Source organism: Jaculus jaculus, chromosome 1 (assembly GCF_020740685.1).
Source record: "Jaculus jaculus isolate mJacJac1 chromosome 1, mJacJac1.mat.Y.cur, whole genome shotgun sequence".
Lineage (NCBI taxonomy): Eukaryota > Metazoa > Chordata > Mammalia > Rodentia > Dipodidae > Jaculus > Jaculus jaculus.
In genome coordinates, this window is record NC_059102.1 from 138043065 (window position 1) to 138059233 (window position 16169).

The 16169-nt window shown below is 41.1% G+C and overlaps 1 protein-coding gene across 5 annotated transcripts in view; it reads left to right on the forward strand.

Moving 5' to 3' along the window:
* The window catches only part of Astn2 (astrotactin 2), a 1021805-nt gene that overhangs the window by 201073 nt on the left and 804563 nt on the right, over nucleotides 1-16169 (forward strand). For all 5 annotated transcript variants that reach the window (XM_045154445.1, XM_045154449.1, XM_045154453.1 and 2 more), the window contains exon 3: nucleotides 6312-6696. In XM_045154445.1, the coding sequence (XP_045010380.1) occupies nucleotides 6312-6696 (385 nt within the window). The remainder of the gene's footprint in view (nucleotides 1-6311; nucleotides 6697-16169) is intronic.

Sequence of the window (16169 nt, forward strand, 5' to 3'; positions counted from 1 at the left end):
TCCAAAGTGAAGATATCAGCAGTTTTTTTCTCGAGGTGCTGGGTTGGGGAGCTACTATAGCCTGTGTGGTTTATGTGGCACTGGTATTCTTTAACTGGCATATGTGTCACTGCAGTCTTTGTCTTCATCTTTACAGGACCTTCTCAAAATTTGTGTGCCTCTGTGACCTTTTTCTTACCAAGTCAGCAGTCACTTTCTCGATTGCCCACCCTAATGTAGTACCAGATCAACTAATGGTGTCTTCAAAGATCCATTTTCCATATTAGGTTACTTTCCGAGGTCCCATGAGGGCATGTCTTTTGGGGGACACTATATAATGCATGATAAAGTCACTGTGCATCATGAGGGAAGATCATACCTTGGAGTATGGTTACCATTCATTGTTCCAGGGAGGACAGTTGAGGCTTCCAGGATCAGAGGTATGGGAAGGAAGCCAGAACCCAGTCATGATGGATCAGTAAAGGAGTCTTGATATTATTCAAAAGATGCTGGGGAGCCAGAACATAGGTAAGAGCCATGAGGATAGAGTGAGAAACTTTGTCTTAGAGGAGTGATTAGTAAGACATAAAGAAAGAGGCTGATATTGGTTGACATTTGAGGTGCCAGACCAATTTCCAAATCATTTGTATCTTCATTCATCCTTAATGTTACTCTATACAATGAGAAGAATCAATCTCATTTTAAAGGGAGCCTATTGGACTCCAAATAGATAAACTATTGTAGATTACTTTCACAGTAAATGGCAAACAGGAGATAAGGATTCACATGACCTTGACATTTTTTAAAAGAAAAACAACTTTTATTTTATGATTCAGTTTTTTGTAGTTGACAGAAGAACATAGTTAACTTCATTAAACATTTTAAATTTAGTTCATACAACTTACATTTATGAGCAATTTTATATCATTTAACTGAATAAAGCTACAACAGCAGTCTTGTTCATCTCAGCTAATCCCAAGGTACTCCCTATCCAAAATGGATTTGGCATAGTTGTGCCCTGAGATGAGCAGGGTTGCAGCATACCATCCTTGAGCCTTGGCCTCTTCTTACCTTGTCTTCTGAAGATTTACCGCCATCTTCTTATCTTTTCACTTTCTCATTATCTTTTCTTCCCTTTTTTCCCATGGCAATGTTTTCTCACACACTAGTCTTGGGATTGCTCCTGCTGTATGCTCTAGGCCTACCTGCTCAAACCTTCTCACTACAAATCAATTGCTCCTGCCTTTTGTTTCCTTAGCCCTGGAGAAGGAGTTGACAAAGAACTAACAAGAGTCTGTATGGGTGAATCTACACAGCAGGCTGAACCACTACAGATACATGGAGAACAGAGATTCTCCTTGCTCAAGGCCACGCATCTGATTTCTTTGAGTAGAAACTCCAAGCATTTTGGGGGGCGGGGGGAGGTTGAGATCAGTGGAGCCTGTCTCAGCTCTGGATTAGGGGTTATTTGGTGTCCAGTGCTGTAACCTATAAACTCAATGATCACTAAAATTCTGCAAGCCAGTGTCTTGCCAGTTCTTGTTTTGCAATCCAGGAAGAAAGAAGTGTGTACAATAGGATGGGTGTTTTTATTTTATTTTATTTATTTATTTGAGAGAGAGGCAGAGAGAGGGAGAGAATGGGTGTATCAGGGGCTCCAGCCAGTGCAAACAAACTTCAGATGCATGCACCACCTTGTGCATCTGACTTACTTGGGTCCTGGGGAATTGAACCTGGATTCTTTGGTTTGCCATGCAAGTACTTTAACTGCTAAGCTGTCTCTCCCACTTCAGGATAGGTTTTTTATTAGAATGTAAAACAGAAAATGAAAGAAAGGCAAAAAGTCAAAGTAAAGTTGAAACTCTGGGAGGGGTGACTTTATTGGGACTTTTTCTATCCTTGGGAATGTAAAACAAGTATCAAGTTGGTGTGGACTGGATCCGTTACTTTGAATGCATGAAGTGGCTTCTGATAGACTGATAAGCTATAGAAAGGATTGGTTACTTTGTATATGTGAGCCAGCTGAGATCCTGGAAAGTCAGCCTAAGTCCGGGCTTTTTGGAATTCAGTTCCAAAACTGCTTTCTAAACTTAGAAATTCTCTGTGCTCATCAGCTCTGCCAGGCCATACACATGCTTATACTTTTTGTGCCTGTAACCCTGACTAGCTGCCTACAAAACAAGGCAACCTTACTCCTCTTCTCTATCACTAGGACTAAAGTAGCTCAATAAACTTGAGCTCGTTTGCTTGTATGTAGCTCTCCAGCTAGTAAAGAATGAAGTAAGTCTTTTTTTTTCCCCTTCTCCTTTTCTTCTTGCACAACTCTGTACACTCCATAATTGAGAAATGTCCTCAGTCATGTGTTTATCCTGTGCCAGGCTCTGATAAGTATGCCATATCCATCAACTCATATCTCTCCTTCTTCCACAAGGAAGTTTCTACTTGCATATTTTATATATATTTGACAAGTTATGTATACACACATACATAGCTACAGAAATAAAATCCTGGGATTTGCTTGATTCATATTACTGGTGTCTGAGTTCTGACATCCAGGGAAACCTTGCTTGGCACCTTAAGGTAGTTCACTAGCAAGGTTGAAGTGGGGCTTTGGCCCCTATTCCAGTGCTGCCAACTCAACCTCATACCTGCCTACCTTTTAGCTTTCCCAGTCACACTCTCCACCTTCAGTAGAAGGGGTGGAGTCTAGTATCATAAATTTAGGTTCCAAAGAAGAAAACAGTAGTTTCCCAGTATTTGAGCTGTCAGCAGGATCCAAAATCATGACAGTGAAAAAGACTTCTAAAGAGATATCACAAACATAGTCACCTTCCCTAAGGATAGCATATTCAGGATTAACTTCTATCCTTGTGACATGCTACAGCAGCAAGAACTTGTCTGTGCCTGTACTAAAATTGTGTCCAGGGAAAGCAGCTGACCACATGAAAGAAGAAAAAGAATATGAGCACTACAGTTAAGAGAAAAAGAAATAAATTAAAGTAAAAATAGGGCTCTGAATTAATTATGTGGCTTAACTTCTGAGTCTCTCTTAACAGTGTGTCTCGTTCCCACACACTAGAGGTTCTGTTCCCCAGACTTGTGATCACATAGCCTGACTCAACCTGGGGGGATCTCTTTCTTCAATATCTAGTGAAGAGAGCAAGATAACTACCTCAGAGATACTTCTGGCTCTGAGAAGATGAAGGCTGGGAGAACATCAGCTTCCCTCCATCTGCCCTCGGCTGCTATCTGCACATGCACACATGTTTTGGGAATATTCTGCCCTCAGAATCCCACAGATAAGGTTATTTCCTAAATCTTCCAAGTGACTTAAGACATGCTGGTTTATTTCCAGTAAACATATGTTATGCAGACACAAACATTTAGGTGTTGGGTGGGTTCATTGATGCAATAGTTTGCCTTAAACATCTGACTAAAGGAACTTTAAAAAGGCTCATTTGCATCCATCCTTTCTACAGATATTGATTAAGCACCTACTTGGTCCCAGACCCATACTTGAAAATCAGATTATCATTTATGGATTTTATAAAAAAGGTTGTACTCTTAAACCTCCTTACCCCACCACAGTTCTGCTGAGGGTCTTCTTTGGTGATATTGGTGGTATTCCTTGTGGGGAACAAGAGGTTGAGGTTGTTACATTCTACACCCCTCCACCATGTTCCCTGAGCCTCATCTGGTAAGAAAGCAATATGATTTAGTGTTTTGTGTTTTGTTTGTTTGTTTGTTTTTTGTCTGCTCTGGATCTCTGTTTTGGTAAGGTTTGACTTACCACAGTGTCTGCCACCATTTCTCTGGAACTGGTTTTCAGACTAGCCGTGAGAGCAGTATTCCTGTCTTGCTTCCTCTGTAGTGACTTCTGGGTCCTAGCAGATGCTGCCTGTTGAGGTGACTCATCTACTGGTAGAGGGTCGGCTGTCTATTCTTGACGTATGGTTGTACACTGGTCTGCCTCATTATTCTACAACATGTGAAAGAAACAACAGATTCTCCAACCAAATTTGAGAGCAGTTTGAATTAAAAGGGATAAACCCAGTAACTATAGAGACATTGATGTGCACATCCATATTTCTTAGTTAAAAGGCAGTGGTGCTTCTCTTGGGAGCTGGTATGGTGGTACACACATTTAATCTGAGCATTCCTGAGACAGAGATAGAAGGACTAATGTGAGTTTGAAGCTAGCCTGGGACTACAGAATTAGTTTCAGTTTGTCCTGGTCTACAGGGAGACCCTACTTAGATTAAAAACAAACAAACAAAAAGACAAATTTGTCTGACAGGGAAAAAAATATAAACTGTGTTTGATTTGAAATGCTAACTAGTGTTATCTCATATTTGCAACAGGATATAGGAAATGTCACTTTATGTTGATGCCTCAGGTATTCCTCGTTTATTTATTTATTTTTATTAGTTATGTACACAGTGTGTATACAGTCATATTGATACCATCGTTAGCCTCCTCCTTGTCCTCCCCCCTCCACAGGGATCCTCCTCATTGGAGAATATAGGTTGTGCATTGTGAGGTTAGCCATCAGTTATCAGTAAGAGGTAATGTCTCTGTGCATAATGACCCAACATGTGGCTCTGACATTCTTTCCACCCCCTCTTCCACAAATTTCCCTGAGCCATGTTGTGTTCATTTTACGTCTGCTTCAATGGTAAGGTCTTGGGAGCCTCTGTGTTTCTGGATATCTGGTTTGGTAGGAGTTGAGTGTTCTCTGTGTCTATCTCCTTCACCCTTGTGCTGGTGTCAAGTTCGCCAAGAAAGAATCACTCTTCCTTATTTTTCCTATTACTCTTAATTTCAGCTGGGGTCTTTTTGAGGTGTGATGGGCTGGTTCTCTCATTAGGATCTGCATCCATCTGAAAAAGAGAAGGACATTCTCCAAGAGGATGTGAAGTTAGTGCCAGATAAATAGGATAACCATTGTTATTTTAGAGAGAATTTAATAGCTGTAGGCCCTCTTGTAGTCCACAATTGGTGGGAGCTTGATAATGGAGAGCTTGAAATAGGGGATATTGTTCTGACTTGTTTTCCAGCTCCAGCTATGGGTTTTGTTCCACTGAGCAGATCAGTTAGCCAAATAAAGAGCAGTTGCTTTCGCACCATGGCCGTATGCCACTATTGCACTTGTGTGCGCATCATGTCAGGTTGTTTGCTGCTGAGTAGCTTAGAGCATGAGTTGCTTGAAAAGATGTTGGTCATTTTCCCCTAGTCACTTATGTAGCACCTGCTGGCACTAGACGAGCTGACTGTGTGGGGAATGTCTTCCAGATTCCACCCAGGTCACTCCATGTTCTGTACCAACAGCATATGGTGTCTTCAGCAGTAGGGTCTTACCACTAACCTTTTGTGCATCATCAAGTACTGTGGCAGAAGTCTGTCTTCTTTTGGAAAACCTGTGGGTCTCTCTGATCAACAGCTCATTGTGGATGTGAGCCACATGCTAATAATGGGAGTTACAGGACAGTGCCAAAGAAAAGAAGGAAGAAAATGATAGGTGATATAAAAGATATAGAGAGAAGAGGGAGAAAGGCAGAGACAGAGAGAGGGAAAGAGAGAGAGATACAGGAGAAGATTGAGGTCAGTCTTCATCATAACCTTTCCAGGGTCCTGTGATTCAGGTATTCCTTCTAAGCACCTGATGAAAGTTCAACCATTTAGTCTGTCTTTTAGGATGTAGAATTTTATGGTACCATAAAATAATGACCCAACATGTGGCTCTTGCCCTTTGGGTCCAGTTTTGTGTCCATCCACCCACATCCTTTCCCTCTCCTCCCACCCTGCTTTAGATAAGGAATTGAGGCTGAGAGCACATAAACAACTGTCCTGAGGTCTCTCAGATGGTGGAAAGTACTGGGGGACCACAGCTCAAATTTCATAGTATTCAGCAAACTGGATTGTTCTGACGTGGCCATCGTCTCTTTTCTTTTATTATAAAAGTCTTGAAACCCTTAATATCCACAATGCTGATGGAAAACAAGAGTCAAGAGAAGTCAAGCATACACACAGTTAGTTGGTGAAAAAGCTAGAATTGTTTCTCACCCCGCCCCCAACAATGTCAGAATTAATGATACCCAAATCTCTGAATGTGAACTTGAAAACAAACAAACAAACAAACAAACAAACAAACAAACGTGCAATTCTAGATATTGAAACAGTCACTGTAGCTTCAAAGCCATAGCCAGAGGTTCCCAGAACCGTGAACAAAACCCAGGAAACCAAGTTAAATGTGATATATGGGAAACCCTCTTGGGCTGCCCATCACATAAAGCGGTAGCCCATTTGCTTTTCCGTCTTCCCTTCTGCTCCAGGGCGGCCTCATCGCATTGCTGCTGCTACTCTTGGTATTCACCGTGGCGCTCTATGCCCAGCGGCGCTGGCAGAAGCGACGGCGCATTCCTCAAAAGAGTGCAAGTACCGAAGCCACTCACGAGATCCACTACATCCCGTCAGTGCTGCTGGGCCCGCAGGCCAGGGAGAGCTTCCGGTCCTCCAGGCTGCAGGCACATAACTCCGTGATTGGTGTGCCCATCCGAGAGACCCCTATTTTGGATGACGAAGACTATGAGGAGGAGGAGGACCCGCCCAGAAGGACAAACCACCTCTCCCGCGAGGATGAATTTGGCAGCCAGGTGACCCATAGCCTGGATAGTTTGGGACGGCCAGGGGAAGAGAAAGTAGACTTCGAGAAGAAAGGTGAGTCTTTCTCCTCACATTCCTTCTTCCCAGGGGTAGTCTGAGAAGTAGGAAAGGGTTGGGGAGTTGGGGTTCGCTCTTGGACCCATCTCTCTCTTGGCGTATCAGAGTACGCTGTGGTGCTGTATCAGGGATAGAATAAGAGAAGCAGTGTTGGCAGAATTGGAGTTTTGAGGGACAGCAGAGAGCACGGGGTCCAGCACCTCTCAGTGACTTTTGACTACCTCTCTTGACAGCTTCCTGGCCATCAAGGCACAGACCCATTAGTAGACCATACTTGTAGAAGATATTCTTCTATAGGATCTCAAATCATGTCTTTGTCCCTTCTGTCCACAAATATTGTGCTTCTGATCTCCTTCTCCAAGGAAGCTCCTTGGAAATTTGGCAGAAGAACTTTTTTTAAGTACCTATTAGTTCTGTAAATTATCTACAATAGCCCAGTCTCTCTAGCTATCCCAATTGAAACACTCTTCAGGCATGTTACCTTCCTGGGTGCTGTCCTCTCTTGGAAGGTTCTCAGTTTTCACATTACTGGAGTGTTACATCTGAGCTGAGCTGACATTGCTGTGTATAGCTCAGAGTGCTCCAGGGATGAGCAAAAGAGGACTTTCACCTCCCTGTGGTGGAATGACAGAGCATACACTCTACCCCCAATCAACACACACTCTTTATCATGCTTCTTGTGAACAGCAGCAAAATCTTCAAAGTGGGGATGAAGGTCACTGCCAATAGCCTTGTTTAATGGCTCTTTCCCTTCCTCCTTCATTCCTTCACTTCCTCTCTCCATCCCTTGCTCCTTCATCTTTTACCCCCTCCCCGATGATAAAGTAATGCATTCTGGTGATGGGGTCTATACTCAGGCAACAGTTTCTCTCTCAGGAAGCATAACAATAGATACAGAGATAGAGCTGCCACACCCAGCATTACCAGTGCTATGAGCTTGGACAGGTCATACATTCATCTTCCATCAAAGAGAATGAGGCTAGTGTCCTACCTTGTAGTGGGTCTGGAAGGTAGCAATGAAGTAAAACATGTCAAGTATGGGGTTCACAGCCAATTCCCCCCCCACATTGCTGTTACTGCTACTCAGTTCATCAGTCTTTAAAGTGCTTTCATTGTGCCGGACACCCTGGGAGACCTGGGTTAGAGGTAAAGAAAGTAGAATCTCTGCCCTCAGAGGGCAGGAGTGGCATTCTCCAAGAGATAAGTGTGTGGGGAGAATTAGGAAAGATTAGATGTTGCCTTGCATCTCTCCATGCCACATAAGTGCTGGTGTGGCAGAGCTGAGGGTGTAACCTGAGCCCCCATGCCCCTGACAGAAAGAACTGTTGTCGACCCCCGTGCTGCTCTCTGCCGAGAATGAGCAGGATGCGGCACAGCGCACTGCATGACCTGGATTGACTGGTCTTTCCCAAGTTGTGTGTTGTCATAATGGATGCAGACATTTGTTTCAGCTACTCCAAAAGAGTAAGACGGATGCAAAATATTCCAACAATATGACTAAGGAACACAACTGCCCAGGATCCGGAGGGTACTTGAACTGAATCAATAAAAGTGAGGGAAGAGCTCTTGGTCTCTAGTTGCTGCTGGAATGCCTTAGGGCTGAACTCTCTTAGACCACCTACCCCAGGACAGCTCCAAAATGATGCTGCCCTTGGTGTTTTCTTTTATACAGTACTATTTCCAAACAACAAAGCCAGGCTCTGATTTTATTGACTCTTAAACCTAGTGTTGAAACACACCAAATATAAGTTGTCTAAAGAGAATGAATGGTAGATGCATGAGAACTAGGCAGCCTGGTGAACTGCAGAAGGCACATGTGGACTTGAGTCCCATTCCTCGTCTCACTGGGATTGTGGCTTCTTAGCCACAGTTTGTCTCCATGTCTTTAGCTCACCTGTTTTCATCTCACCAAAAATAATAATAATTATTATTATTATTATTTATGGGCTTCAGTAAGAGGAGCAAAAATAAGTAAAGAGCACATGGACACATTATTTTCTTTTTTTTGATTCATTTTGTGTGCATGCTCATGTGTGTTAGGATGGAGGCATATGTGTCACAGCATGCGTATAGAGGTCAGAGAGCAACTTTTGGTCCTTGGTTTTCACTGTGAGGCAGGGTCTTTCATTCACTGATTTTTCACTGCAGTGAGCTTTCAGCAATTATCCTGTTTCTCCTTCCCCTCCAACTCTAGACATTCTGGGATTTCAGATGCCTGCCACAGCTTCTAACTTTTACATGGGGTCTGGATATTCAAATTTAGGAACTCATATTTGTGTGGCAAGTTTTCATTCCACTGAACCATCTTTCTAGTCCAAAAGTGTGTGTGTGTGTGTGTGTGTGTGTGTGTGTGTGTGTGTGTATTAACTCCAGCTAGCTCACTATTCAGCCTCTCCTTTGGAATCAGGTACCAGAGGCTCTTCCTTTACCCCTATGAGTCCTGAGCAGCTTGACTTCACTATTGGTCAGAAGAGGGAGAGCTTACCATCAGGTCATAGGAACCTAGCCACAGCACTGTAGATCAAGGCTATGCTCTGTTGCCCCAGTGACCTCAGTTAGAATCATGATGCCACTGTCTTTATGGGATGCAAACTGTGACCAGGTTTGCTGACTCTGACTAGGATAGGCAATGAGTATAAGACTGCAACTAAGGAGGAGAAAACTGGTATTGTATCCTAGAGTCCAGTGGGATAGTAATAGTTCAGAGTGATTTACTATGTGCATGGTGTTACTTGTTTTATTCTAATTTTTTGCATGTGTGTGGTATGTGAGTATGTATATGTATATTGGCTTGTATGTACTTGTATACGTGGAGGACAGAGGTTGACATTGTATGTGTTCCTCAATTGACACTTGCCTTTTTAAGCAGAGAAAGACAGAGAGAAAATGAAGAAGGAAGATATGGAGGGAGGGAGGGAAGGAGGGAGGGAGGGAAAGAGAAAGAGATCGAGAGAGAGAAAATGAGAATGAGTATGCCAGGGCCTCTAGCCACTGCAAACCAACTCCAGATACATGTGCCACTTTATGCTTCTGTATTTATGTGGGTACAAGGGAATTGAACATGGGTTGTTAGGCTTTGCAGGCAAGTGCCTTAACTACTGATGCATCGCTTAAGGATAACCTCTACCTGTTTTATTGAAATAAAGTCTCTAACTTGAACCCAGACCTTGTTAATTTCACAGTGCAGCTCTTCTTCCAAGCATGAGTGCTGGAGGTCTGAACTCAGTTTCTCAGCTTGCATGAGAAATCTCTGCTAACTCATCCATCTCCCTAGCTTTATTATGTGTTTTTTTTAAGAACTAGGTATGTTTGAAGATTCCCAGCCCAAACGATTCATGTTTATAGAGATCATTGGATTATACTGTTTTTTTTCTCATTATACATTTTGTAATTGCATTAAATTATTATACTATACATCATAAATGTTACAATGTTAAAATAACCTAGGAAGAAAAGAGATCTCCCACAGTATTTTGAAATCATACCACAAAAGATCAACCTTTTGTGTATTTTTAAAACTTCTTTGGTTGTTTTACTTTTTGGAAATTGATATTAAAGAAGGATAAACTGAAAATTGCTTGGGGACATCAAAAAAAAAAAAGATCAATCTACACACACGCGCGCACGCATGTGCATATGCTCACGTTTAGAACTTCTGTGGCATCAAACAGCCTCAGTACATTTGAGTTGTATCACCCTGCTTTGGAGCTCAGACCTGCAGATAACACAGGTGACACTGGAGAGTTTGGAGGGAGACAGTTTCATTATAAAGTGATAACTGCTTTTAGCTCTGGCCTCAAGTGCTCAAGCACAATATTGAGAAGGGCTAGTGTTCAAATGAGACGTGCCAGCATGACTGCATTCTCTGTTAGATGCTGACACTGAAATTCTTTCTGATGCCAGTAGGTAGCAGTGCTCTGAGTCCTGTGCCCACCCATTGTTCAGCCAGCAGACAGTGCCTCTCCACAGGCTCCCCTGACCTTCCTACTGCCTGGCAGTAGCTTTGTGACTCTGCTCAGGTAGAACGACTTTCTGGCTACTTGGAGCCCTTGACATTAGCAGTTCTCTAATATTGTTAATGTTAGCCCTGAAATCACTTAGCCAGTTGCTGAAAATTAAACATGATTAGTAAATGTTCTACATTGTCTTTGATGCAAAACAGAAGTTTGGTGCATTATAGTATGATCCTTCTTCTCTTTCCTAAAATGTATGCTTCTTTCCCCATGAAGATTGTATAAGGAAGCATAAGAAAATGTAGTTTGTCATTTTTTTAAAAAAATTTTTTATTTATTTATTTATTTGAGAGTGACAGACACAGAGAGAAAGACAGATAGAGGGGAAGAGAGACAATGGGCGCGCCAGGGCTTCCAGCCACTGCAAACGAACTCCAGACGCGTGCACCCCCTTGTGCATCTGGCTAACGTGGGACCTGGGGAACCGAGCCTCGAACCGGGGTCCTTAGGCTTCACAGGCAAGCGCTTAACCGCTAAGCCATCTCTCCAGCCCCGTAGTTTGTCATTTTGTTTAGGGATGAGATAAAAGATCGATCAACAGTCATTGCTCATTTCTTCCCTTCCTTCCTTCCTTCCTTCCTTCCTTCCTTCCTTCCTTCCTTCCTTCCTTCCTTCCTTCCTTGCTTTCTCTCTCTCTCTCTCTCCTTCCTTCCTTCTTTCTTTCTTTTCTTCTCTTTTTGTTTTTCCAGGTAATATCTTGCTCTAGTCCAGGCTGATCCTCTTTTCCTTTTTCAAAAAATATTTTTTAGGGCTGGGGAAATTGCTTAGCAGTTAGGGCAAGTGCTTGTGAAGCCTAAGGACCCTGGTTCCATTCCCCAGGACCCATTTAAGCCAAACGTACAAGGAAGCACATGAGTCTGGAGTCTTTGAAGTAGCTGGAGGCCCTGGCATGGCCATTCACTCTGCCTCTTCCTCTCTCTTTCTGTCTCTCAAATAAATGAATAAATAAAATATTTTTAAAACTAATTTTATTAATTTTTATTTAGTATGAGAAATAATGAGTTTTGCTATGACATTTTCATGCATGTATATCATGGTACTTTGTTCAAATTCACCATCCCTATTATCCTCTTGTTTCCTTCCCCATCCAGAGATCACCTCCTTCCCACACTTCCTCTTCTGTTTTAAGATCATATTATATATAAATACACACACATATGATATTTTGCAAATAAGAGAAAACATACTATTTGTTCACTTGCTTTTCATTGAAAACTGTATTTTATGAACATTTTGCAAATTGGTCACATTCCCATTGGGTTATACTCTTTTCTTTCCCTCAGACCCATTTCCTCAGTAGGGTTATTAGTATTCATTGTGGGGTCATAAATACACAAGTTAGTCTCTGGAGGGAGCAATGCTGAGAATGCACCTTTCCACTCTGTGTGACTCTTAAATTTTTCTGACCCCTCTTCTGCAATGTTCTCTGAGCCTTGGAGAACATGTTATAAGTCTCCTTTCGTGTTAAGCTTTCAGAGGCCCTTGATTTTCTGCTTGGATAAGTTTTGAGTCTCCTTGGCATTTAATGCCATATTCCTGAATGATGTTTTCAGTACAGCAGTGAGAGGAGCACTCATATTTAATCCACCAAAGCCTCAGGAATGTCTTCTAGGCCATGTTAGACGTGATAGAGATGATTCATCTAGAGCTAGGGAACTGGCTTTCTTTTCTTGTCATATTGATGGGTCTTGGGTCTCCTCAGTATTTTCCATCATTTGTAAAAAGCACATTTTCTATTCCAGAGTGAGAGCAGCATGGATCAAAGGGATTAGCATAGGTATTTAAAAGACTTTTTAACAGGCATATATCATTTTTGAAAGGACAAAAATAACTAGAAGCTTCGGTCTAGGGTCTATGACCTTCCAAGCCATAGATTTCTCTTCTTCATAGTGAGTGGGCCTCATATCCAAACAGAGAGCAGTTGATTACTCCCACAGCCTGTGTGCCACTATTGTACTTGTGTAGATCTTACCGGCATGGTCAGTTTTGTAGCTAGCAGGATATACTCCTTGTTCACATTGTTGGTGATATTGATCCTCAAGCAGCTTGCATAGCTGTTTCCACACCATGAGAGCTAGTCAGGAGGGATCTGGCTTCCATCTCAGTTCCAGCATGATCTCTTAATATCATTTGTTATGGTGTCTTCAGCAACAGGGTCTTAGCATTTCATTCAGTGGGTAACTAAGTGCTTTGACAATAGTCTGCATTTTAGGGGGCACCTCAAAATCCTTCCTCAGTAACAGCTTACTGTTGGGGCAACCTAAATCTGGCATTAGGATATACCAGAGACAGCCTGTAGTTTTGCAGAAAAACTTTTCTACCTCTGCAGAGTGCTTCTGACCAATATTTCTCTCAGTCTCTCAGTATCTTTCTCTCTCATCTCTTTTAATTTGATAACCAAAAAGAAAGCATTTGTAAGATTGATTCATGCACTTACTAGTTCTGTGTGTCAGTTCTCCCCATCCCTTCCTTCCACTCCCTGTATGCTGTCACTCCACATGCCCTCCAAGTATCATTTCTTCTCATTCCTCCTTGCTTCTCATCTTCCCAGGTCTTGTTCTATTGTACTATTGATGCTTACTAAAACATAAATAAATCAAACTTTTCCATATTAGGATCAACATATGACAGAGAACATGCACCATTTGTCTTTCTGAGCCTAAGGTCACTTACGATTTTTCCCATGTCTATTAATTTCCATGCAAATTTTATAATCTAATGATTCCATAGAGCTAAGTAAATTTCACTGTGTAGCACTGGTGTATAATGCTGAACATGACTGCTTTCCAGAATTACACTGTGAAAATGAACTATGTCTTTATATCAATTTATCAGTTGATGAACCTCTGGTCTGGTTTCATTTCCTAGTTGTGAATAGAACAGCAACAAACATGGCTGAGAAAGTCTCTACAGAGTACAGAGCAGAGTCTTTGGGGTATAACCTCAGGAGTACTATAGTTGGATCAAATGGTAGATCTATTTGTTGATTTTTAAGGAACCTACTGAGTTCCAAAGTGGCTGTACAAGTTTGTACTATGATGAACAGTGGATAAGGTTTCCTCTTTCCCCACACCCTTGACAGCAGTTGTTGGCATTTGATTTTTTGATGATAGCCACTGTGAATAGAATAAGATAGAATGTCAAGGGAGTTTGAATTTGTATCTCCATGATAAAGACACTGAAGACCTTTTTAAATGTTTATTGGTCATTTGTATTTCTTCCTTTGAGACATCTCTGTTCATTTCCCTGACCAATTTTTTTGAGTTTTTGAATTTTTATTTCTTAGGTTGTTAAGGTTTTATTTTTTTATATATATGCTAGATATTAAACCTGTGTCAAATATATAGCTCGTGAAGATTTTCCCCCAGTCTATCCGTTGTCTACTGACGATGCTACTAATGGTTTGCTTAGAAGCACATTAGCATTTTGCTTTCGTGAGATCCCAGTGGTCTAGTGTTGATCTAATTTCCTAGTTGTTTTATTCAGAAAATCTTCCCTTCTCCTTTATATTTGAGTGTTCCTTCTTCTGACAAGAAAACTTGTTTTTTATATTCTTATATTGAGGTCCTTGATCCATTCCAAGTTGATTTTTGCCTAGAGTGAGAGAATGGGGTCTAGATTCATTATTCTACCTCTGGGTATTCAATTTTCCAGCACTGTTTGTTGAAATGTTATCTCTTATCCAGTACTTGGTTTTGTACTCTTTGTCAGAGTACAGGGGGCAGTAGTTAGTGGAAATTATACCTGATCCTTCCATTCTATTCCATTGATCTATATGTCTGTTTTGAACCAGCACCATGCTGTTTTTATTACATATATTTTATTATATAATTTTGTTGTATATTTGAAATAATGTATGGTAATGCCATCAGTAATATACTTTTTGCTGAAGGCATTCTTGGCTATCACAGCCTTTTCGTACTTCTGTATGACTTTTTGAGCTAATTTTGCTAACTTTGTCAAGAATGATGCTGGACTTTTGATTGGGATTGCATGGAATCTGTTTATTGTTTGTGTTAGGGTGTCCAGCTTTGTTATCCTAACTTTTATGCTCCATGAGCATGGGAGGTCTTTCCATCTTCTTGTGTCTGCCACACTTTTTTTTTTTTTTTAATGGTTTTATTGTAGAGGTCTTTCACTTCCTTGGTTATGAGTAGTCAATATATTTATTTTGTGACTATTATAAATGGGACTGCTTTCCTGTCTTCTGTCCTTTATGTTTGCCATTGGTTTTTACAGAGTGATTTCATTGTATCAGTTTTATAACCTGCCATTTTTCTGAAAGAATTTACCATGTGTAGAAGCCTTTTGGAGGATTTTCTTCAGGTGGTTTAAATAAAGAGTCATATGATCTGTAAATAGGAATAGTTTGAATTCTTCCCTTCCAATTTGTATCTTTTTTATTTATCTTATCTGCTTGCTTAAACTAAAAGTTCAAGTCCATATTGGGTAGAAGTGGGAAGAGTACACCCTCCTGTCTTCTTGTACATCCTTGGAGAAAATGCTTCAACTTTTCCTCCATTTAGTATGATATGGGCTTTAGGTCTATTGTGTATCACCTTTATTTTGTTTTGGTATGATCCCTCAATTCCAAGCCTCTGCACTGTTTCAATCATGAAGGGATGTCGTATTTTGTCAAAAGCCTTTTCTGCCTATGTTAAAATAATCATGAGATTTCTGCCCTTCACTCTATTTATGCTATATGTTACAATTGTGAAGTTCCATATGTTGATTTCCCTTAAATACCTGGGATAATGAAACTCACTTGATTGAGGAGGAGGATACTCTTGATTTCTGGTATTCTATTTGAAATTTATTTTTATTATTTTTAACTTTTATTAACATTTTCCATGATTATAAATATATCCCATGGTAATTCCCTCCCTCCCCACCCCCACACTTTCCCATTTGAAATTCCATTCTCCATCATATTACCTCCCCATTACAATCATCGTAATTACATATATACAATATCAACCTATTAAGTATCCTCCTCCCTTCCTTTCTCCTTCCTTTATGTCTCCTTTTTAACTTACTAGCCTCTGCTACTAAGTATTTTCATTCTCACGCAGAAGCCCAATCATCTGTAGCTAGGATCCACATATGAGAGAGAACATGTTGCACTTGGCTTTCTGGGCCTGGGTTACCTCACTTAGTATAATCCTTTCTAGGTTCATCCATTTTTCTGCAAATTTCATAACTTCATTTTTCTTTACCACTGAGTAGAACTCCATTGTATAAATGTGCCACAACTTCATTATCCACTCATCAGTTGAGGGACATCTAGGCTGGTTCCATTTCCCAGCTATTATAAATTGAGCAGCAATAAACATGGTTGAGCATGTACTTCTAAGGAAATGAGATGAGTCCTTTGGATATATGCCTAGAAGTGCTATAGCTGGGTCATATGGTAGATTAATCTTCAGCTGTTTTAGGAACCTCCACACTGTTTTCCAC